The sequence below is a fragment of the Cantharellus anzutake genome (assembly GCF_015039405.1).
Source record: "Cantharellus anzutake strain C23 chromosome Unknown EI90scaffold_13, whole genome shotgun sequence".
Lineage (NCBI taxonomy): Eukaryota > Fungi > Basidiomycota > Agaricomycetes > Cantharellales > Hydnaceae > Cantharellus > Cantharellus anzutake.
Genome location: NW_024066963.1, coordinates 1373361 through 1389541, shown reverse-complemented (window position 1 = coordinate 1389541; position 16181 = coordinate 1373361). Strand labels below are relative to the sequence as shown.

General features: G+C 48.0%; 5 protein-coding genes across 5 annotated transcripts; 1 reads left to right on the top strand and 4 right to left on the bottom strand.

Moving 5' to 3' along the window:
• Positions 1-2044: 2044 nt before the first annotated feature.
• On the top strand, positions 2045-2720 carry EI90DRAFT_3014710 (uncharacterized protein; the record flags this gene model as incomplete). The annotated part of the gene is made up of 5 exons (XM_039056811.1): positions 2045-2112; positions 2163-2199; positions 2280-2342; positions 2481-2600; positions 2655-2720. The coding sequence occupies 5 exons, from the start codon at positions 2045-2047 to the stop codon at positions 2718-2720; spliced, it is 354 nt and encodes a 117-aa protein (XP_038918711.1).
• Positions 2721-4680: 1960 nt separating this feature from the next.
• Positions 4681-5914, bottom strand: EI90DRAFT_336981 (uncharacterized protein). The gene is made up of 5 exons (XM_039067499.1): positions 5850-5914; positions 5692-5798; positions 5313-5605; positions 5204-5261; positions 4681-5110 (listed from the first exon to the last, which is right to left on the bottom strand). The coding sequence occupies exons 3-5, from the start codon at positions 5579-5581 to the stop codon at positions 4844-4846; spliced, it is 594 nt and encodes a 197-aa protein (XP_038918710.1). The 5' UTR covers positions 5582-5605; positions 5692-5798; positions 5850-5914; the 3' UTR covers positions 4681-4843.
• Positions 5915-8616: 2702 nt separating this feature from the next.
• Positions 8617-10419, bottom strand: EI90DRAFT_3048544 (Oxysterol-binding protein). The gene is given in 7 exon segments (XM_039059630.1): positions 8617-8667; positions 8678-9349; positions 9403-9469; positions 9539-9687; positions 9741-9881; positions 9941-9999; positions 10055-10419. 6 exon segments carry the CDS (start codon positions 10169-10171, stop codon positions 8725-8727), a joined length of 1158 nt encoding a protein of 385 aa, XP_038918709.1. The 5' UTR covers positions 10172-10419; the 3' UTR covers positions 8617-8667; positions 8678-8724.
• A 959-nt stretch (positions 10420-11378) lies between these two features.
• Positions 11379-12059, bottom strand: EI90DRAFT_336843 (uncharacterized protein). Its single transcript, XM_039067498.1, has 4 exons — positions 11917-12059; positions 11792-11852; positions 11607-11737; positions 11379-11556 (listed from the first exon to the last, which is right to left on the bottom strand). The coding sequence occupies exons 1-4, from the start codon at positions 11980-11982 to the stop codon at positions 11548-11550; spliced, it is 267 nt and encodes an 88-aa protein (XP_038918708.1). The 5' UTR covers positions 11983-12059; the 3' UTR covers positions 11379-11547.
• Positions 12060-12940: 881 nt separating this feature from the next.
• On the bottom strand, positions 12941-14592 carry EI90DRAFT_336732 (uncharacterized protein). Its single transcript, XM_039067497.1, has 5 exons — positions 14054-14592; positions 13950-13986; positions 13785-13827; positions 13498-13667; positions 12941-13438 (listed from the first exon to the last, which is right to left on the bottom strand). The coding sequence occupies exons 1-5, from the start codon at positions 14319-14321 to the stop codon at positions 13306-13308; spliced, it is 651 nt and encodes a 216-aa protein (XP_038918707.1). The 5' UTR covers positions 14322-14592; the 3' UTR covers positions 12941-13305.
• Between the last annotated feature and the right edge of the window lie 1589 nt (positions 14593-16181).

The window sequence follows — 16181 nt, the reverse complement described above, 5'->3', positions numbered from 1 at the left end:
CCTGCTAAGATTGGCCCAATAGACAAAGAAATGAATTACTTATTGCTGAGTCATGTCCTAAGTCCATTATTAAGCTTACACAGCCCAAACCCCTATATCATTCTAGAACTATCTATAATACAAATGTAGCACATGTAACTAGTGCGAGGCGTGGGAGTAGAGAGGCCTCTGAAAAGCATAAAAGGCTGCCGCTTCTGCCCCCTCTCAAACCTCAGGTAGAAATAAAAGTTTAATTCTCCTCACCAGTGGTTGGTTCGTTTGCTCCAAAAGATAAAAGCAAATATTAGTTGTTAGCTAATATAAAACTAACACGTCACTCTAAACGTGAGTTAGGGTCAGTTAGACACAGCTGAACAAAAGTGTCATAGTGAGAATTAGTGAGAATTTGGTGGAGGGACTTCTTAATTGAATAATCTCTCAGCAATACTTGGTTATCACACCACAGGAGAAAAGTGAGCGATCCTGAACCTGCTAGATAACTAGCACGCACTCTAAGCGATAGAAAGAGCAGTTTGGTCACTCCTGTATTGAGTAACATTTATTGCGGAATTATTTTATTAGTAGTTTTCCTTCAGTAAATTATCAGGAAAATCACGTCCTACTGAAAAGTGGTATATCTAGGTGTAATATTGACTAGAAATCATAGTAAAGTCAATATAAAATTTTATCCGTAGACGATCTATACGTCAGGTGAGATCATTGGGGGGTGTTTATTGTTGTTTAGACAGTGAACAATCATATATTTGGCAACCAAAACATGGTCAGTACACAAATCAGCACAAACTCTAATATCGTTATTGGACGTAGGAAACTGGTTACATAAGGTGATCCAGCTCCGCTCCTTCAGTGCATGCTAGGCGTAGTGGGAAGTCATCTGGGGTGTCTGAGCCGGATGGGTTAACAGTACAATGATACAAAGGAAAGTGGTCCATGTAAATAGAAAGAATAAACAGAGAGGGAGAATGAAACAAAGTGTCAGGGCACACCCTGTGACTAGCCCGGACCCGGACCCACGTCTGGACCTGCACCTGGACCTGCATGTGCACCTCCGCCCTGCATGCTCCATGCGCCGCATGCTCCAGGCCCGGTTCCTACCCTTCATGTGACTTCCGGGTATCCCCGGAAGTTTTCGCCATATTGGGGCCACTGTGGGAAAGTGAGAAGTTAACCTTCTTCTCACTTTCTTACCCACAGTAGCTATGCCCTGAGATGGGCTGTGTTTACAGGCCAGACTGTGGACTGTAGAGAGGGGTCATGGGGACCCAGGGTCCGTCCCCTGACACAAAGGAGAAAGAGGAAAGAGAGAAGAGGGAGGAGGGAGGAGGGAGAAGGATGGGTAACAGGGGAGCAGGTGAGGTGGGCCCAGGTGGGCCCAGGTGGAGCTGGGTCAGGTGGGTGTGCCCTGACACCCAGATCACCACTATCACTTGAGGTGGTGTCATCTTCCACCCTACGGCCAGTGGAGGGGCCAGCCATGTTGGCGGGAGCATTAGATGTGCTCCTGGTGTTGTATCTCAATGACATCAAGAGGATGTGTCAAGTCATTCAACAAGTTCACATGAGAACTTGATCGAAGTCATGCATTGTCAGGGGCTGACGATGCATGCATTGCCAAATGGAGTTTCGGCACCGGTAATGTGGTGCTGAGAATGGAAAGGAAATATAGCATAAAAAAGTGAAGGGTTTCTTGCTTGTTTTGGGGACAGTACATTCCGTTCCCCTGTTTGCCTCAGGCCTCAGATGGTCCGTCTAAGTATGCGCTTTTAGTTGCTGTATATTGACAGGGTAGAAGTCAAGGCTGATCCGCCTTTTACAGCTACCCCGAGGGTTTATATACATTCTAATGCATTCTCAGCACAAATAAATAGAGAAGCTTCTGCAACGCTAAATTAGCGTCACGACATAATTATCAGACAACACAACATTAATTGATGTTGTGGGTGGAATATAGACATGGGCCGGGGCCTCACATTAGGCCATGTGACTTGTTCCCTTAAAAGCCACGCTTCTCTTTCTTATTTTGGCTTTTCCGGACTTATCCATGATGGCCACATACTATATTCAATCATCTGAGTTAATTTCTTTTTCCCTCAGTTCTTGTGTGAGACTGAGGTCAGTTACTTGCTCTTTATTCTACATCTTGTTACTCATTGTATATTTAGATTATCCAACAATTATTCTGTTAGTTCTGAGTGGAAGGTCTGCTGTAAATGCGATGTTCCAAATATGGCAACCCACTTCAGTGCAGTCCAGAATGTACTTTTCTCAATAATTTACAGGTTGATTCAGTCCCAAATTATATATTTTGGAAGCTATTCAAATGGGCTATTCATCAATGTAAAGTGTGTTGACACTGTGGGAAACAGTCCTGACACCCCTTTAGACAGTAGTCAGCATGAGCACAGACATTGAGTTATCCCAAAGACTCGTGTCTGAAAAAGTATTTTGCGTTTTTCTCGATAATTTACTGGTCAATTTAGTCCCAAATTATATGTTTTGGAAGCTATTCAGGTGGGCTATCCATTGGTGTAAAGTGTGTGGAAACCGTGGGAAACAGTCCTGACACCCCTCTGGACAGTGGCCAGCATTGTGCACAGACAGTGAGTTGGACAGCCAATTTCGCATTTTTCTCAATAATCTATTGGTCAATTCAGTCTCAAATTATATATATTCTGGAAGCTATTCAACAGGGCTTATCCAACTATGTAAAGTGTGGCTAAACCATGGGAAACAGTCTTGACACCCTGCTGGACAGCAGCCAGCAAAATGTGTACAGATTATGAGTTGGGAGCAATATTTGTTGGGTATTGATCATTGTAATGAATTATAGAAATTCATATAAAACCCGATGGTCTACCTTATATGCCTGGGCTCACTGGCCAAGTGGTAGGGTGTCAGGGACGCGTCCGGGGTCGAGAGGGCCCGGGGGTAATGCCCGGCACTGAGGCCGTCGCGGGGTGTGGAGCGGGCGTGCGTACTGGCGGGCCCGATCCGGGACAGTGGTCCCTGGCCACTCAGACTGAAGTGGAGAATGTGTTATTATTATTAAAGAGGAAAACTATACTACTTACCTGAAGTGGAGAATGTGAGAAGAAGGTTACTTCTTCGGTTCCCACTTCAGGTACATTTATGTACATGCGGCTTGAGTCACATGACAGGTGCCACGTCATCCTCGGAGGCAGCCGCAGGCATCCGGGTGTCCCCGTGGGGGATCCCGAGAGCGTCCGCTACATGCGCGCGTGCTGGGCACAGCGGGAAGCCGTCCGGGGTGTGTGGGCCGGACGGGTCAATAGTACATCGATACAAGGGAAGGTGGTCCGTGTAGATAGAAAGAAATAAACAGGAAGAGGAAGATGAGAAGAATGAAATAAAGAAAGGGGAAAGAAAAGGGAAAAGAGGGGGGAGGAGAGGGAGGAAGGAGGGGGGAGGGGGATAGACAGCGGGGAGCGGGTGTGGTGTGGCCGGGTGGGCCCGGGTCAGGCGGGTGTGCCCTGACATAGGGTTGCTATAGACTGTATTGGTGCTTCAATATAATAGGTATGTGTAGTATGTGTTCATATCCCCTAGGATGTAGGGTTGTCTGTTTGAACCCCTGAAGAATATCTGCATTTCTTTTTGGGCTATTGCCCTGTGGTCACGTTGCAATGCATTTAAACTCAATGGTCCCATTGCACCACAGGGTGGCTGTTGCAACATCAAGTAATCAACACAAGACTTGCATTGCCACCGATCTGTTTTGGCCATTGTATTGTGTTGCATTGAGTTATAATGTATTGATACAGATTTGTATTTTTTCGGACACTACACACACACACACATCTCTGACATGTCTCACCACATAAAGGGCACACAGAGAGCAAACAGAAAGACTGAGACAAGACCCTCAAAACTCATTCTGCCATCAGCAGTGAGTTATTGATCATGTCTCGGTGTTTGTCATGACCCCCCAAAAAGAAATATCAAATACACAGTACTCGGATGCTGGGACCAGTTGTTGAAACTCCAACATTCACTCGTGTTTTTATCTATGTCACTCCCTCTCTCATGCTCACTGCCCACACATGCACATGCACAAGTGTTAACACTGTTGAAATGCTTTATGACAAATATACCTAAAACCTCGGCCATGTATCACTATGTAGTATGATTGATTCAGGGACTAATTTTTCCAAGTAAGCTGATTGATGAGGAATATGCATGAGCTTTTGCATGCCATTTCATGCCGGATATTGGTTGAAGATCGGGGGCATCTGTAACTTTTCATGTAGGGCCGCTCCAAAAGAAAAGAAAAAAGTAGAGCCAGCGCAAGAATAGATGCCATTTGCTGCAACAAGCTTCGCAATTGATTGATATCCTTTTGAGGAGGCTCCGGCTAATCCCGTGTGCAACAGCAAACTTCCCACATCGACTCATCCACTTGGTGCACGGACGCTTTCGAAATCTGCTTATAAACTGAACCCCGAACCAGTTACAACCGATTCTTTACCACTCGGGCCTTTTGGCTTAGATCAAGTGTAGTATCAAGTTTAACCACTTAAACGGTCCCATTGGGATCTAATTGGTTATCATATTTTTGATGCCCTCTGCCTCTTTGAGCCTCTGCTTGCAAGCTCTTGGTTATCATGACCCTGCCATTGCACCATCGGCAGGCGTTGTGAGGGGTTCCTTTTTTTTGATCTGAAAAGTTTAACTCCTAATCCCAATCGCGAGTACAGGAATGGCATGATATGGTTGTTGATCAATCTAATTATTTCACTTTGGCGGTGCATGAACCCCCCGAAAAAACTTCCTAATCCACAGGTGACTATGTAAACCCCTGAACCCCTGAGATTGTTGTTTTGGTTCATGCATCGACGCCGAGGCTAACCCCCGCTCCCGCCCCTCCCGCTCCCGCTCCCCCCGCATGCCTGCTGTTTTCCGCTCTGCGCCTTTGCCTCTGCATATCCTTGTGCATGATGAGAAGTCCAAAAACGATATCGTCCAAACGCTGAGAGGCCTCTGGTGATGAGATGATAAGTGAGGCTGGAGCACCGGTTGCAGATTTATTCGAGCCAAAGAGACGTTCGTTCTTCTGGTAACGCGCCAAAGCGCTCCCATATGGATCGTATACCTAAAAAAAAGAAAGGGGGGCGGGGGAGTCGCACGACTTATATATCAGGGAACTCGCCACGAGAAGGAGGTTGCGCCAATGTCATCGACGCACAATAGGTCCTTTGGATTTCCATTTCCACTGACCATTGGGGGTTGAGAATAGCCTTGAACTATTTGATATTACATCAAGTATTAAAAAGAACAGTCAGAAAAGTACTAACGATGAAAACATCCCCTTTTCCGGTAAATAATCCTTAACTTTTACCATCGTCCCATTATTCCCCGAGGTCTTCATCACATCTCTCCTGGTCGTATCATGCCATTCGAACTTGACGATCTCGACAGATTGTCCATCGATCACACGCGAGACGGTGGTGTTGTCCGCACGGAAGAAGTGATTCTCCGAAGTGATGGTGTAAGCTATGGAACCGTTTGGTGCGTAGATTCGAGTGTTTTGTAGGCTGGTGTTGGAGAAGGTGTACTCGATCATTGTGTGTGTGTGTGGGGGGGGTGTCTGTGATAGTGAGAAGTGAGAAAAATCGGTGCGTACTTGGAAGTGGTTCTTGCTCTCGCTAAAGGACGATTTTTATATATATGTACCTGTACCGCTTACATAGCAGCGAGAGGGGGGAGGGCGCCGCATTGTCGAAGCCACAGTTACAAACAAAGAAGAAATTGGCGCGGGTTTGGATGAGAGTGTGATCCCCCTAATTGATTGATTAGGAAAAAAAAAAAACTTATGGTGGTCGCTCACGTACCATTCACACATGACCGTCTGGGGCAGGACTTCCACAGCCTCTATGAAGGACGGGCTTCTGATACGTGTGCATGGGTGCGCAGCGTATCGCTTCCATGCCATGCCATCATTCCCGAATATTCATCGAGAATATTAATGTGCGCATGATTTCTGCGTGAGAGCTTGGCGGAGTATGTGACGATGTTGCAAAGCCCCCATTGGGAAAGAAGTTGAAAAGAAGTCGGCCCCATGCATATGGTAGCCAGGCATATATCCGCGAACCTACCGTAGGACTACTATAATATCAGCGGGCTTATCCTACGCACCCTAATTCGTAAATAGCCGCATCTTGGTAAGACTTGGTAAGCTGAGCCAAACCCGAGGATGATACATCGGCGGCCACGTGCGCTGCTGACGCGCCGCCTAAACGCGAAAGTGGCAATGAATACAATACAATACGGCCAACTGTTTGGAGAGAACAACACTTACAAGCCTAGAACAGTCCAATCAACCTTGCTATACCCATGCGGACGGGACAATGCCACGCCGATTCCCCCCCCCCCTTCTTACTCTAACGTCACCAATTCTGTGAAGTACAGAGGACTCGTGTACCCCTATACTTACTCCCCCCTAGCTTTAATCTGGTATAGCATCTCGACTCTTTGACCTAATCGGTAACAAATCTTGTGATCAATTACGTGGACCATCTTTCATGGAAGCACCGAGGGCAATGTGGAGGCCCTGCTCTTTTTTCCTTCATGTGGTATGTATGTCATACGGAGAGACCCTTTGATCAGCTCGACTCGGAGCTTCTGAAATGAGCAGAGCTAGAACTCGGTGAGTCAAGCGCCCGTTGACAAAGCAAAGAGCCGCGCTCGTCTATCTTATATTTGCTGTGCATGGGCGGCCGACTTGCACGATGCGAATTAAAAAGCCGCTGTAGCGAGGCCACAAAATCGAACCGTCCCCTTTCGATCAATTGCGGCGCCGGCTTTGCCTACCACAGTCAATATGAATATCCCTCCTCTCGGCTTGGTTAATCACGCCCGGCGAGACCCCCCAGCTGACCTGAGCAACACCGCACTCTGCTTTTTCCCACTGACGTGGGACAGAGGAGCAGGCAGACAGACCACCAGTGAAGCGGCTTGTGCTCGGCCATATATATCTACAAGCCCACTCGCGGGCCTCGTTGTTTTCGGACCCAAAATGCAATGATTTTATATGGGATGTGGACTTTGCGGCGCACATATATTAGATGAGCTGATGTGATCCTGGATGACTGTGGAAGCACTCCACAGCAATATTATAGCGCCGTTGGAGTTGCTCCCCAGCGCTAGAAGAGCTCCAAAGTACAAAGACGCACCTCTGGAGAGCGCTTCCGCTCCACACCCAGACTATATAGATGCAGCGAGCAGGCGAATGATCTATTCACATATATATGCGTGTTCAAGTCCAAATATTGGGCATCCTTGTAATCAGTACGGGTGAGTCATGAAGACGACGGAGGGGGATAGCATAACTACAGTTTTTTTTTTCTACCAACTATCTCTGTGGGCGCCGCGTCATCAGGACTTCTCCCTATCTTTCGGCCTCTTTCTTTTTTATGACTACTCAAGTAGTACTATGTACTGATGGTTGATCTTGTCGGTACTAAGACAGCAACCCCATCATTCGTTCATAACCACGATATATGAATCATATTTCGGAAGGCAATGCATGGCCAACGCGAACACGAACACGCACAATGCATGATATATCCTTCATGCGTTCACAATACGTTTGGCGCGCTTTTCACTCGTGTTTTTATCCACGTCGCTCTCTCTCATGCTCATTGCCCATGCATGCGCAGGTGTTAACGCTGTACCTAAAACCTCGGCCATGTAGTATGATTGATTCAGGGATTAATTTTTTTAAGCTGATTGATGAGGAATATGCATGAGCTTTTGCATGCCATTTCATGCCGGATATTGGTTGAAGATCGGGGAGCATCTGCAACTTTTCATGTAGGGCCGCTCTAAAAGAAAAGAAAGTAGGGCCAGCGCGCGAGAGAGCGCGAGAATAGATGCCATTTACTGCAACCAAGCTTCGGATAAGTTAGAGGCTCCGGCTAATCCCGTGTGCAACAGCAAACTTCCCACACCGACTCATCCACTTGGTGCACGGACGCTTTCGAAATCTGCTTATAAACTGAGCCCCGAACCACCTCCAACCGATTCTTTACCACTCGGGCCTTTTGGCTTAGATCAAGTGTAGTATCTGTTCTTTTAAGTTTAACCACTTAAACGGTCCCATTGGGATCTAATTGGTTATCATATTTTTGACGCCCTCTGCCTTTTGAGCCTCTGCTTGCAAGCTCTTGGTTATCATGACCCTGCCATTGCACCATCGGTAGGCGTTGTGAGGGGTTTCTTTTTTTTGCTCTGAAAAGTTTAACTCCTAATCCCGATTATATGATATCAATCTAGTGCTTGTCGCAATTATTTCACTTTGACGGTGCATGAAAACTCCCTGATCCACAGATGACTATGTAAAGCCTTGAGATTGTTGTTTTTATGGGGTTGGTTCATGCATCGACGCCGAGAGTAAGTTCATCACTCATGTCACTGTACATATATATATATGTATCTCTCCTTTGCCTCCCATCCCTGTTTGTGAATCGATCCAGGAGTAGATCGATGGTGCCGCCCGTTGATTAGGATATCGGATGCTTGCCGCGATTAATTCTACACCCCAGTTCTAAGCGCGAAACGAGATTTAGTGTTTCATTCGTAACACGAGGACCTTCCGATGCATAAATACTGAGGCACTGAGATTATGGATGCTGTGCGGCTCGTATCACGGTATATAACGTATCCGTACGTATAAATGCTTGGTTCACGCGTCATCACTGACCCTCGTTACCAAAGTGGCTCTATATTCCCCCACTCGCTCTTCTCCCTTGCGTCCCAATATTCTCCCTTATATTCCCACTCATAACCCAGTTCCCCCTTGCCTTCAACCCGTCTGAACCACCTGGGCGTCCATTCTTCATCTCTATCTTCCCTTTCCTTCCTCCTTTGTCTTTGAAGAGCTTCGCTTTGAGCCTTCCCTTCTTCCGCGTCATCCACTCTGCCTTCTTCCAACGCTCTCTGCTCAGGTCTGAGTCGGGAGTCCGTCGGCGGCAGGGTTCCGTCAAGGTCACTCGTAATCTCGTTCAGCGTGATCGCGTACGACGTGAACCCGTAATACTCGGGAGCGTTCTCTGGAAATTCGGATGCGCGCCATAGGACGTGAAGATGAGAGCCAGATTCATCGAGAAGTTCGGAGAATGACTGGTGCCAGCGCCCCCGCAGCTGAACGGATGGATGAGAGGGCGAAATGATTTGCCCAACCACTTCATCGCGTGCTCCCCAAAACCCTCCGGCTTTAAACTCGAGGGTACAGGATAAATGTGGTGTGGTGGTGTGAATTGTTAGGTGGCCAACATGTTCCAGGTACTTCTCTCCTGCGATGAGATTTCGCATGAATGACGATGGCTTTTGCCTGAGGTGTAGTTGGAGTGAAAAACAAAGAGCACATCGAGGTGTTACACGAACCAAGAATACGTCTCATTGCCTATCTTCAAGTACGTTGTCCCGAGCGGCACAATTTCCAATGATTTTCCTGAAATGGGCGCAAGCGACATATTGAGAAAAGACGAGGAAGCAGCGCTAAAACCAGAACGGCACAAACCCCAGAATTTATTCTTTGCTCCGCTGGTTCCCCAGAACTCCCATCCATCCCCTTCCGCGTGACAGGCCATGATAGGTGGATGGTGTGAAACCTTTTCAGCGATAAAATTGGTCCGAATATCCTCAAACGTTTCACCTAACATCGGATTGCTGGTCCAATAAGAAGTATTAGCCCAGAGGAAATAGCGATCGATTACACGTACAATGGCTTTCGACTAGCACGCAGCTTTGTACACGCGTATCCAGAAACAACAAACGCTGCGACGTATGTCAAGCGCTTGATAGGATCGGATTCGGCCGCTGCTTCGGAAAGAAGTGAGTGGTATTCCAAGTCCTCAGCCATACTGAGGGCGAAATCGTGAGTAGTGACACTATGCGGTCGACCATACCATTGGACACGTACTGCTGCAAGAGCGAGAGTGGTTCGTTGAAGGTGACAGGGAATGAAACAGTTGACAAGTCCTGATGAAATACTTGGCATTAGAAGTTGGCTACAACGTAGGCCGGTTTCACGCACTTTGCCAACGTTTCGCTTCAGTACCGTGAACAAGCTTAATTGCTCCCCACTAGTTGGCGCAGGAAGCTGCTTTCTACGCACAATGTGTTTCCCAGAACTGCGAGCAGGTATCATCATTGATACAGAAGATGCCGCAGAATCCTGAGGATGAGGAAGCGGTCCCGATTCTAGTTCCTCATCGAAAGAAGCCCGCGCTGGCGTAACAAAACCAGATGTACTACCATTAAATGAGCCCTGAATAGTTTCCTCACCATCATTCTCATCTTCACCGTCGCTGCCCCCATTACGCTCGTCCTTGGACCCGCGAGGCTCATCGATTGAGACAAACTCAATGCCTTCCTCTTCGGCGTCATACCAGATACTATCTCCAGTTGAACGCTTTGAAGACAATGTTGTGATTGATCGACGATGGTTGACTCCGCTGTCGTTAAATTCGTGCTGCAATGAAGGTGATCGTGTCAAGATTGTTGTATGTGCTGGGCTGTATGTGTAGAACGGCTTCGGGGCCTCTACTGAAGAACTGCTTTGAGGTGGGAGTTCTTCGGCGTGCGCATCTAAGGTCGGTGGTTGTGAAAGAGGAGTGTACGAGTGAAGGAGTGGGTGCGATAAAACCGGACTTCCAGTGAGCGATGGAGAAAGGTGAATGGAATCAAGGAGATTTAGCAGTGCAGAATGCTGAGACTTGAGGAGACTAAGATTTTGAGCTAAACGGTCAAAAAGGCCCGTTGCTGATTGACCATGAGATTCGATGGATATAGGATTAACATCGGGGGTGGTAGGGTGAGATGAAAGGTGCATGTTGTCTGAAAGGGAGTCAGACTGGGCGATAGAGGATGTAGCTATGCTTGTATGGGGTGAAGATCCGTGTTTATTCTCATCAGGACTGTCATGATTGGAGCCTAAACAGTAGGAGGTCAGAGGCACGAAGCCATTATTCCAGGAAAGGGATTAGTGCTCAAACTTTTACGATGGAAGATGCCAAATATGCTCCGATGGCCACTTTCGTGATGATGAGGATCTCTTGTGTCGTCTTTTTCCTTTTCCTTCTTGTTCCTTAATTCAGCACGCGATAGCTTCTTTTTGAGAGAGGCCATAGGTTTCTCGTCTACGACTGTATATCTCTTCCCTTCATCTATAGACGCTTGCATCGAAGTGATAGTCGAATCCATCTGCCCTAAGACGAGTGCTAAACGAGATGATACTGATGTGACGCGTCCGAGCGACTGTCGAGGAGACCGGTAGCCATAGGGTGAAGACGAAGTGGCTCTTTGTACATTTGCGTCAAATATTTCGGATGATGTTCGAATAATCAAAAATTTCCTAACGATGTCTCCTTTAGATGGAGGAAAGAAGGAGAATTTCAGATTGGTTCGTACCTGAATGCCGAAAGCCACATGTCATAATCGAATTTCTTGAGACACCTTATATGAAAGGTTGATGTTCCAGAGTCGATATGCAGCTGTCGTCAATTTCACCGCCATTGCATGTTGCGGTTAGGGGTCGGAGCCAAATGTTCAGTCCATGTTAGGGAAAGAAGTAGCTAATAATTCACCTCTTTCGCGCGGTCACTGGAAGAGATCGTAGCTAAACGCAAAACAAGATGGTCGCGAACGTTCCCGTTTGGCTGTGTGGCGTACGAAAGGTCCCCGTCGGACTTCAGGGTAAAGTATCTGCGCGCATATCCTAGTGGCAGGAAGACCTCAGCACAGCGCGACGCCATCCATTACGCACATATACCTTGCATCCTTTTTCGCCTCTTCTTGAGCACCCATCCTTGGCAAATAATGGCAACTGGTTGCTAACGAGTACATCATTAGCTCCAGATTGGACTGAGACAATGAGATACTTTGGAATTCACTAACATCCGTCATTGGTGGGCTGGATAAAGTAGCGGAAGATTGAGCCAGTGAATGTGTCGTCGTGGACATTGATGCCAACTTCAGCTTCACCAAGGCGAGAGCATAGTAAATAAACTTCCGGTGGCTATGTATTCGTTCGTGGGAAGCTGATCCAATGCATGATGTGAGTCACAAATATCAAACAGCGCCACTGAGAACTCACCAACCTGGATATTTTATCAGCTATACACCCATGTACGCTACTACGTGACGCGACGGGATGGCCGCACTGCCGCTCCCACGGGCCGACAAGACAAGTTCTCACGAGTCAGTTCTGCCACTTACATCGTTCAGGCTCCTCAGACAGTTCTTTCCATGATCAATCGAGTAAAGCTTTTGGCCCTTTGTGCGGCATTAAGTTGTTCCTCAGTGCGTTACCTCATAGTCGTGTCAACCGCAGAGGGGACGGGAACAATCCCACACACACACTTTATCTCAAATTTGTTCGACACATGTTGAAGTTCGGTATATGGACACTAGCAATGCGCAGCTGACTCTGACAGCCTCTGCGTTAACCCCTTTCCTGGTTTATCTATCCGTCTTTTGCTCCTGAACTCACTGAAACGGATCAGTAAGAGACTAACTGTAAAACACTGCCTCGCACCAAAGCATGAATGAAGCTCGTGGACATGTCTCTGGACTTCATTGTATTCACCAAGTACTAACCCCCTCCAAAAACAAAGAGAGAGAGTTGAGGAGACTCCAGGAATGCACTCGAGCTTGCTGAACCCCTCGAGCGTGTTGACGATCTTTGTAGATGCGTGTCTGGTTGAGATGCTTCCACAACATTTGGCGTATTTACCTTAAGTACTCAAGTGACAAGAAACAAAGGAGAGGGAGGAGCGTACCTCTCTTCTTAGCTCTGGGAAATGCACTCGGGCCTTGCTGAACCCTTCGAGCGTGTTGACGACCTTGCAGATGGTGACTCTGGTTTCAGAGATGCTTCCACAACATTTGGCGTATCTGAAACGTTCGCATTATCATGCAATGACTGTCCACGCTTTATGCATGGGGGACGCCGAATGATGTGTACACCTGTCCCGGCATGACACCTATGACTTTTGGTCTGATATCCTGACTGGGTGAATGGTGCATCCAGGGGCTTGGAGCAGGATCCAGCATCAGTGAACCTTACTCCATCTTAACCAGAGGGAGCTGCCCATACAACAAACACCGACGCTGCTCTTGCCAAACGGAAAGGGGACGACCGGGGCGCATTGTGGCGTAACAGAAATTTGCGCAGTGGTCTGTTCTGACAAAATGCTAATTTCTGAATCGTTGAATTACATTTCACAAGCTCGTTGGAAGTACACGGGTGGAGCCCGATCAGGTATTCCTACAGGGCTTATTCGATCAGGCAGGAACAAACCTCCAGTATTGGACAGTCTCGGGATCCTCGCTGTACCAGAGTACGGCGGAGGTGCGATCAGTGGAACTCCCATGGTGCCCGATGTCCAAGCTCAAATTGGTCTTTGAAATGAATATTCTGTGAAGACGGAATTAGGGAATCACAAGAATTGGTGGCACGGATTTAACAAAGCGAACCTGCAACTGTCATTCGAGTTCGTTTTCTCCTCGATCGACCAATCATATTTAGGGCTTTCGGTTGCAGAAACATGCCTTCCGACTTCAATCGTCCCCTCTAGTCCGAGGTACCTGGCGCCTCTGTTGGACTTGATATGGTACAGGCCAGCGCCTCTGCTCTCGAAGATCCACTAGGGTCCGACGTTTGGAGGCAGGCGGTGCCACAAGACAGATGAACCCCCAAAATGGGCCGCAACAAATTGATTTAGACATCCACAACCTCAAAATCAGTTATATGGTCTCCATACCTGCTGGTTGGCGCGCTTGTGAGTTCGATAACCGAAAACGGTCCTGAAGGGGTAGTTCCAATTAGCGTCGTCTAGGTGTCCAAAGTGTCCCACTTACTGTCCGTAACGAATGCGAAGTTGGGAGGCTTATTAGACCAGAACTGAAGTATATCATTCAGAACTTACCTTGTGGTCGCCCTCGCTGAGATCCAGAGCCGTATTGCTTTTGCTGTTAATCAGCTATGCAAAGAAGACCTTAGTATGCCTTTATGTCGTGCACCCATTGGGACGTACAATGTAAGGCACTCCTGGTTTCAAATGCATGATTCTGGCGAGTCGTTGAGGTGAGCCCCCCAACGAAAGCGAGATGGGGCCTTTATAAGCATACGAGGGGGCAGTGTGTCCCTTTCCCTCTTCTGTGGCTACGTAGTGATTCCGATCCCTACCGGAGAGACTTACGTGATTGGGGCCACTGTTGTACAGCCCATTCCAGAGACAATGGGCCACCTGAGAATCCGGGGAGCTATTGACTGGTAGAATTCGATCCAATTTCTTCATGCAGAAGCCTTGGACGAGTGTGAGTAAGGCACAAGGACTTGAATTTGAAGATCGCCTGGCCCCCAATCGACAGCGTACCCAACCCACGCCTCGGATGATACGTTCGACAATCTGGCACCTGCCATCAGGACGGTCGCAGTCCAAACTCACTGGGCTATCCAACTCAAGGCAGAGGACTATAAAGAGGGTACCAGCAAGTGTGCGCAGAAATAAACGCGAGCATTCAGCCTATGTAGTAGCGGATGCTATAGCCGACGAGAAGAGAGGACGAGGCTAGCAGTCGCTCGACGCTCGACGGTCTTGGCAACTGATAAGGGGTAAAGACGAGATTCAAAATGCTGCGTGCGATTCTATTTCGGAAGATTTAGGAGCGGTAGGGCTGCCGAGATACTGTGAGGAAACGAGTACGAGGGACACCGGCGGTTGTCGTTGATAGCTCGCGGCCATAAATTGGGTAAGTGCAACCCATTGTACACTCCGTCATATGCCATTGATACGCACGCGAACGACGTGAATTGTGATTTGAAATAAAGCTTGGCTCACATGCTTCTTGTTCTCTCTTTCAGATGCCTTCGGCAAGTGTTCCCCTGTCGTGTCCTCAATTCAGAAGTCCCGGCGCTGTCTTGGCGCTATGAGCCGGCTCTGCATGATTACATGATGGGGATTAACTGTATAAGTGGGAACCAGAGAACCCGGAGGTTTTGTTCCGGGAATCCCCGCAGGTCACAGATTATCTCCTAGATAAGTAAGTGTAATGAGGACAGGTGCGCAAGGGAAGGAGCTGGAACGCTTGGGCCAACTAAAGGAACCATCAGACCGAGACACTGAATTCCGACCAGACGACTTGCTTGATCATCCACTCACTTCGCGAAGTCCTCAGCCGACCCGTCTTATAATGGTAGTACACTAAAGTGCCTGATCACTTTGTGCGTAATGTCGCGCGTCAGCAGGTATAGTGAGGGACCAATTAAGGAATCCAGGGACCATACCCCCCACACCAGTCCTCCTGGATAGCCGAGCTTGTGGTCATAGCCGATGTAGCTCACATCACTAGGTCCAGAATGACATCTGTAAGAATGCAAGATATGATCCAGCGCATCCGGTCTCCCCAGCATCCGGATATCTGTGTCGCTGAATCCATTCAACCATAGGGGCTCGCCACTCAACTAGTAGCCGTAACCCGAAGAACCACCCGATGGGCAAGCGCAATTCGTCTCTTACTTACACAAATCTCTGACGTCGATCTGGAGGGCACCATGTTGGCCATCGCTTCATCACAAGCGGCTATTCCCTCCGGAAATCTGGTGGACGCCGGGAGTTCATTGACGAAGTTATTAGCTTGGAAGCGACTATACAAATGCCGTTTTTTTTCGACATATCGATGATTGTCCACTACATCCTGGTAGCATTGGCCTTACGTTTGTGTGAACCGAGGAAGGCGAGTGGCACTCTCACGCATGAGGACCTGCCTCGCACTTGCTCATAAAGCGATCCTAGACAAGCTGCATCCGCACACAGTCGGGATACGTGGCTTGATGCAACTGTGCAAACACGCGCACGGCAGGCTTACGGAGTAGGTGGGCCGTGAATTACAATTGGCCCGGGAAACTCTTCCGCAGGCCCAATTCACAGGATACGTCACATAGGGAAGCCGCGCATTCTAGTGAAACAAAAAACTGACAATATGCCTTGCTGCGTATAGACACTGCGTTTCTGTGTGCGCAACTCGGAAGACGCATGATGATTAGATGTGTATGTTTCGTTTATCAAAAAACTTAGAATCAGTAACGGCTTTGCAATGGGGAAAAATGACCTCTGGGGCCACGTTCTGTCCCCTGCATGGCACTTATACTGGTCTTT

Excerpts from the sequence above, each read along its gene's own strand:
- EI90DRAFT_336981 (XM_039067499.1), bottom strand. The coding sequence starts at position 5,581 with ATGATCGAGTACACCTTCTCCAACACCAGCCTACAAAACACTCGAATC. Across the intron at positions 5,262-5,312 it reads GAAAAGGGGATGTTTTCATC|TTCAAGGCTATTCTCAACCC; the intron begins GTTAGTACTTTT and ends AATATCAAATAG. Across the intron at positions 5,111-5,203 it reads GGAAATCCAAAGGACCTATT|GTATACGATCCATATGGGAG; the intron begins GTGCGTCGATGA and ends TCTTTTTTTTAG.
- EI90DRAFT_336843 (XM_039067498.1), bottom strand. The coding sequence starts at position 11,982 with ATGTCCACGACGACACATTCACTGGCTCAATCTTCCGCTACTTTATCC. Across the intron at positions 11,853-11,916 it reads CCAGCCCACCAATGACGGAT|CAACCAGTTGCCATTATTTG; the intron begins GTTAGTGAATTC and ends TGTACTCGTTAG. Across the intron at positions 11,738-11,791 it reads GAGGCGAAAAAGGATGCAAG|GATATGCGCGCAGATACTTT; the intron begins GTATATGTGCGT and ends TCCTGCCACTAG.
- EI90DRAFT_336732 (XM_039067497.1), bottom strand. The coding sequence starts at position 14,321 with ATGAAGAAATTGGATCGAATTCTACCAGTCAATAGCTCCCCGGATTCT. Across the intron at positions 13,668-13,784 it reads ACAAGCGCGCCAACCAGCAG|TGGATCTTCGAGAGCAGAGG; the intron begins GTATGGAGACCA and ends GTCGGACCCTAG. Across the intron at positions 13,439-13,497 it reads AACTCGAATGACAGTTGCAG|AATATTCATTTCAAAGACCA; the intron begins GTTCGCTTTGTT and ends CCGTCTTCACAG.
- EI90DRAFT_3048544 (XM_039059630.1), bottom strand. The coding sequence starts at position 10,171 with ATGATGATACCTGCTCGCAGTTCTGGGAAACACATTGTGCGTAGAAAG. Across the intron at positions 10,000-10,054 it reads TGAAGCGAAACGTTGGCAAA|GACTTGTCAACTGTTTCATT; the intron begins GTGCGTGAAACC and ends GTATTTCATCAG. Across the intron at positions 9,470-9,538 it reads AGCAAAGAATAAATTCTGGG|GAAAATCATTGGAAATTGTG; the intron begins GTTTGTGCCGTT and ends CGCCCATTTCAG.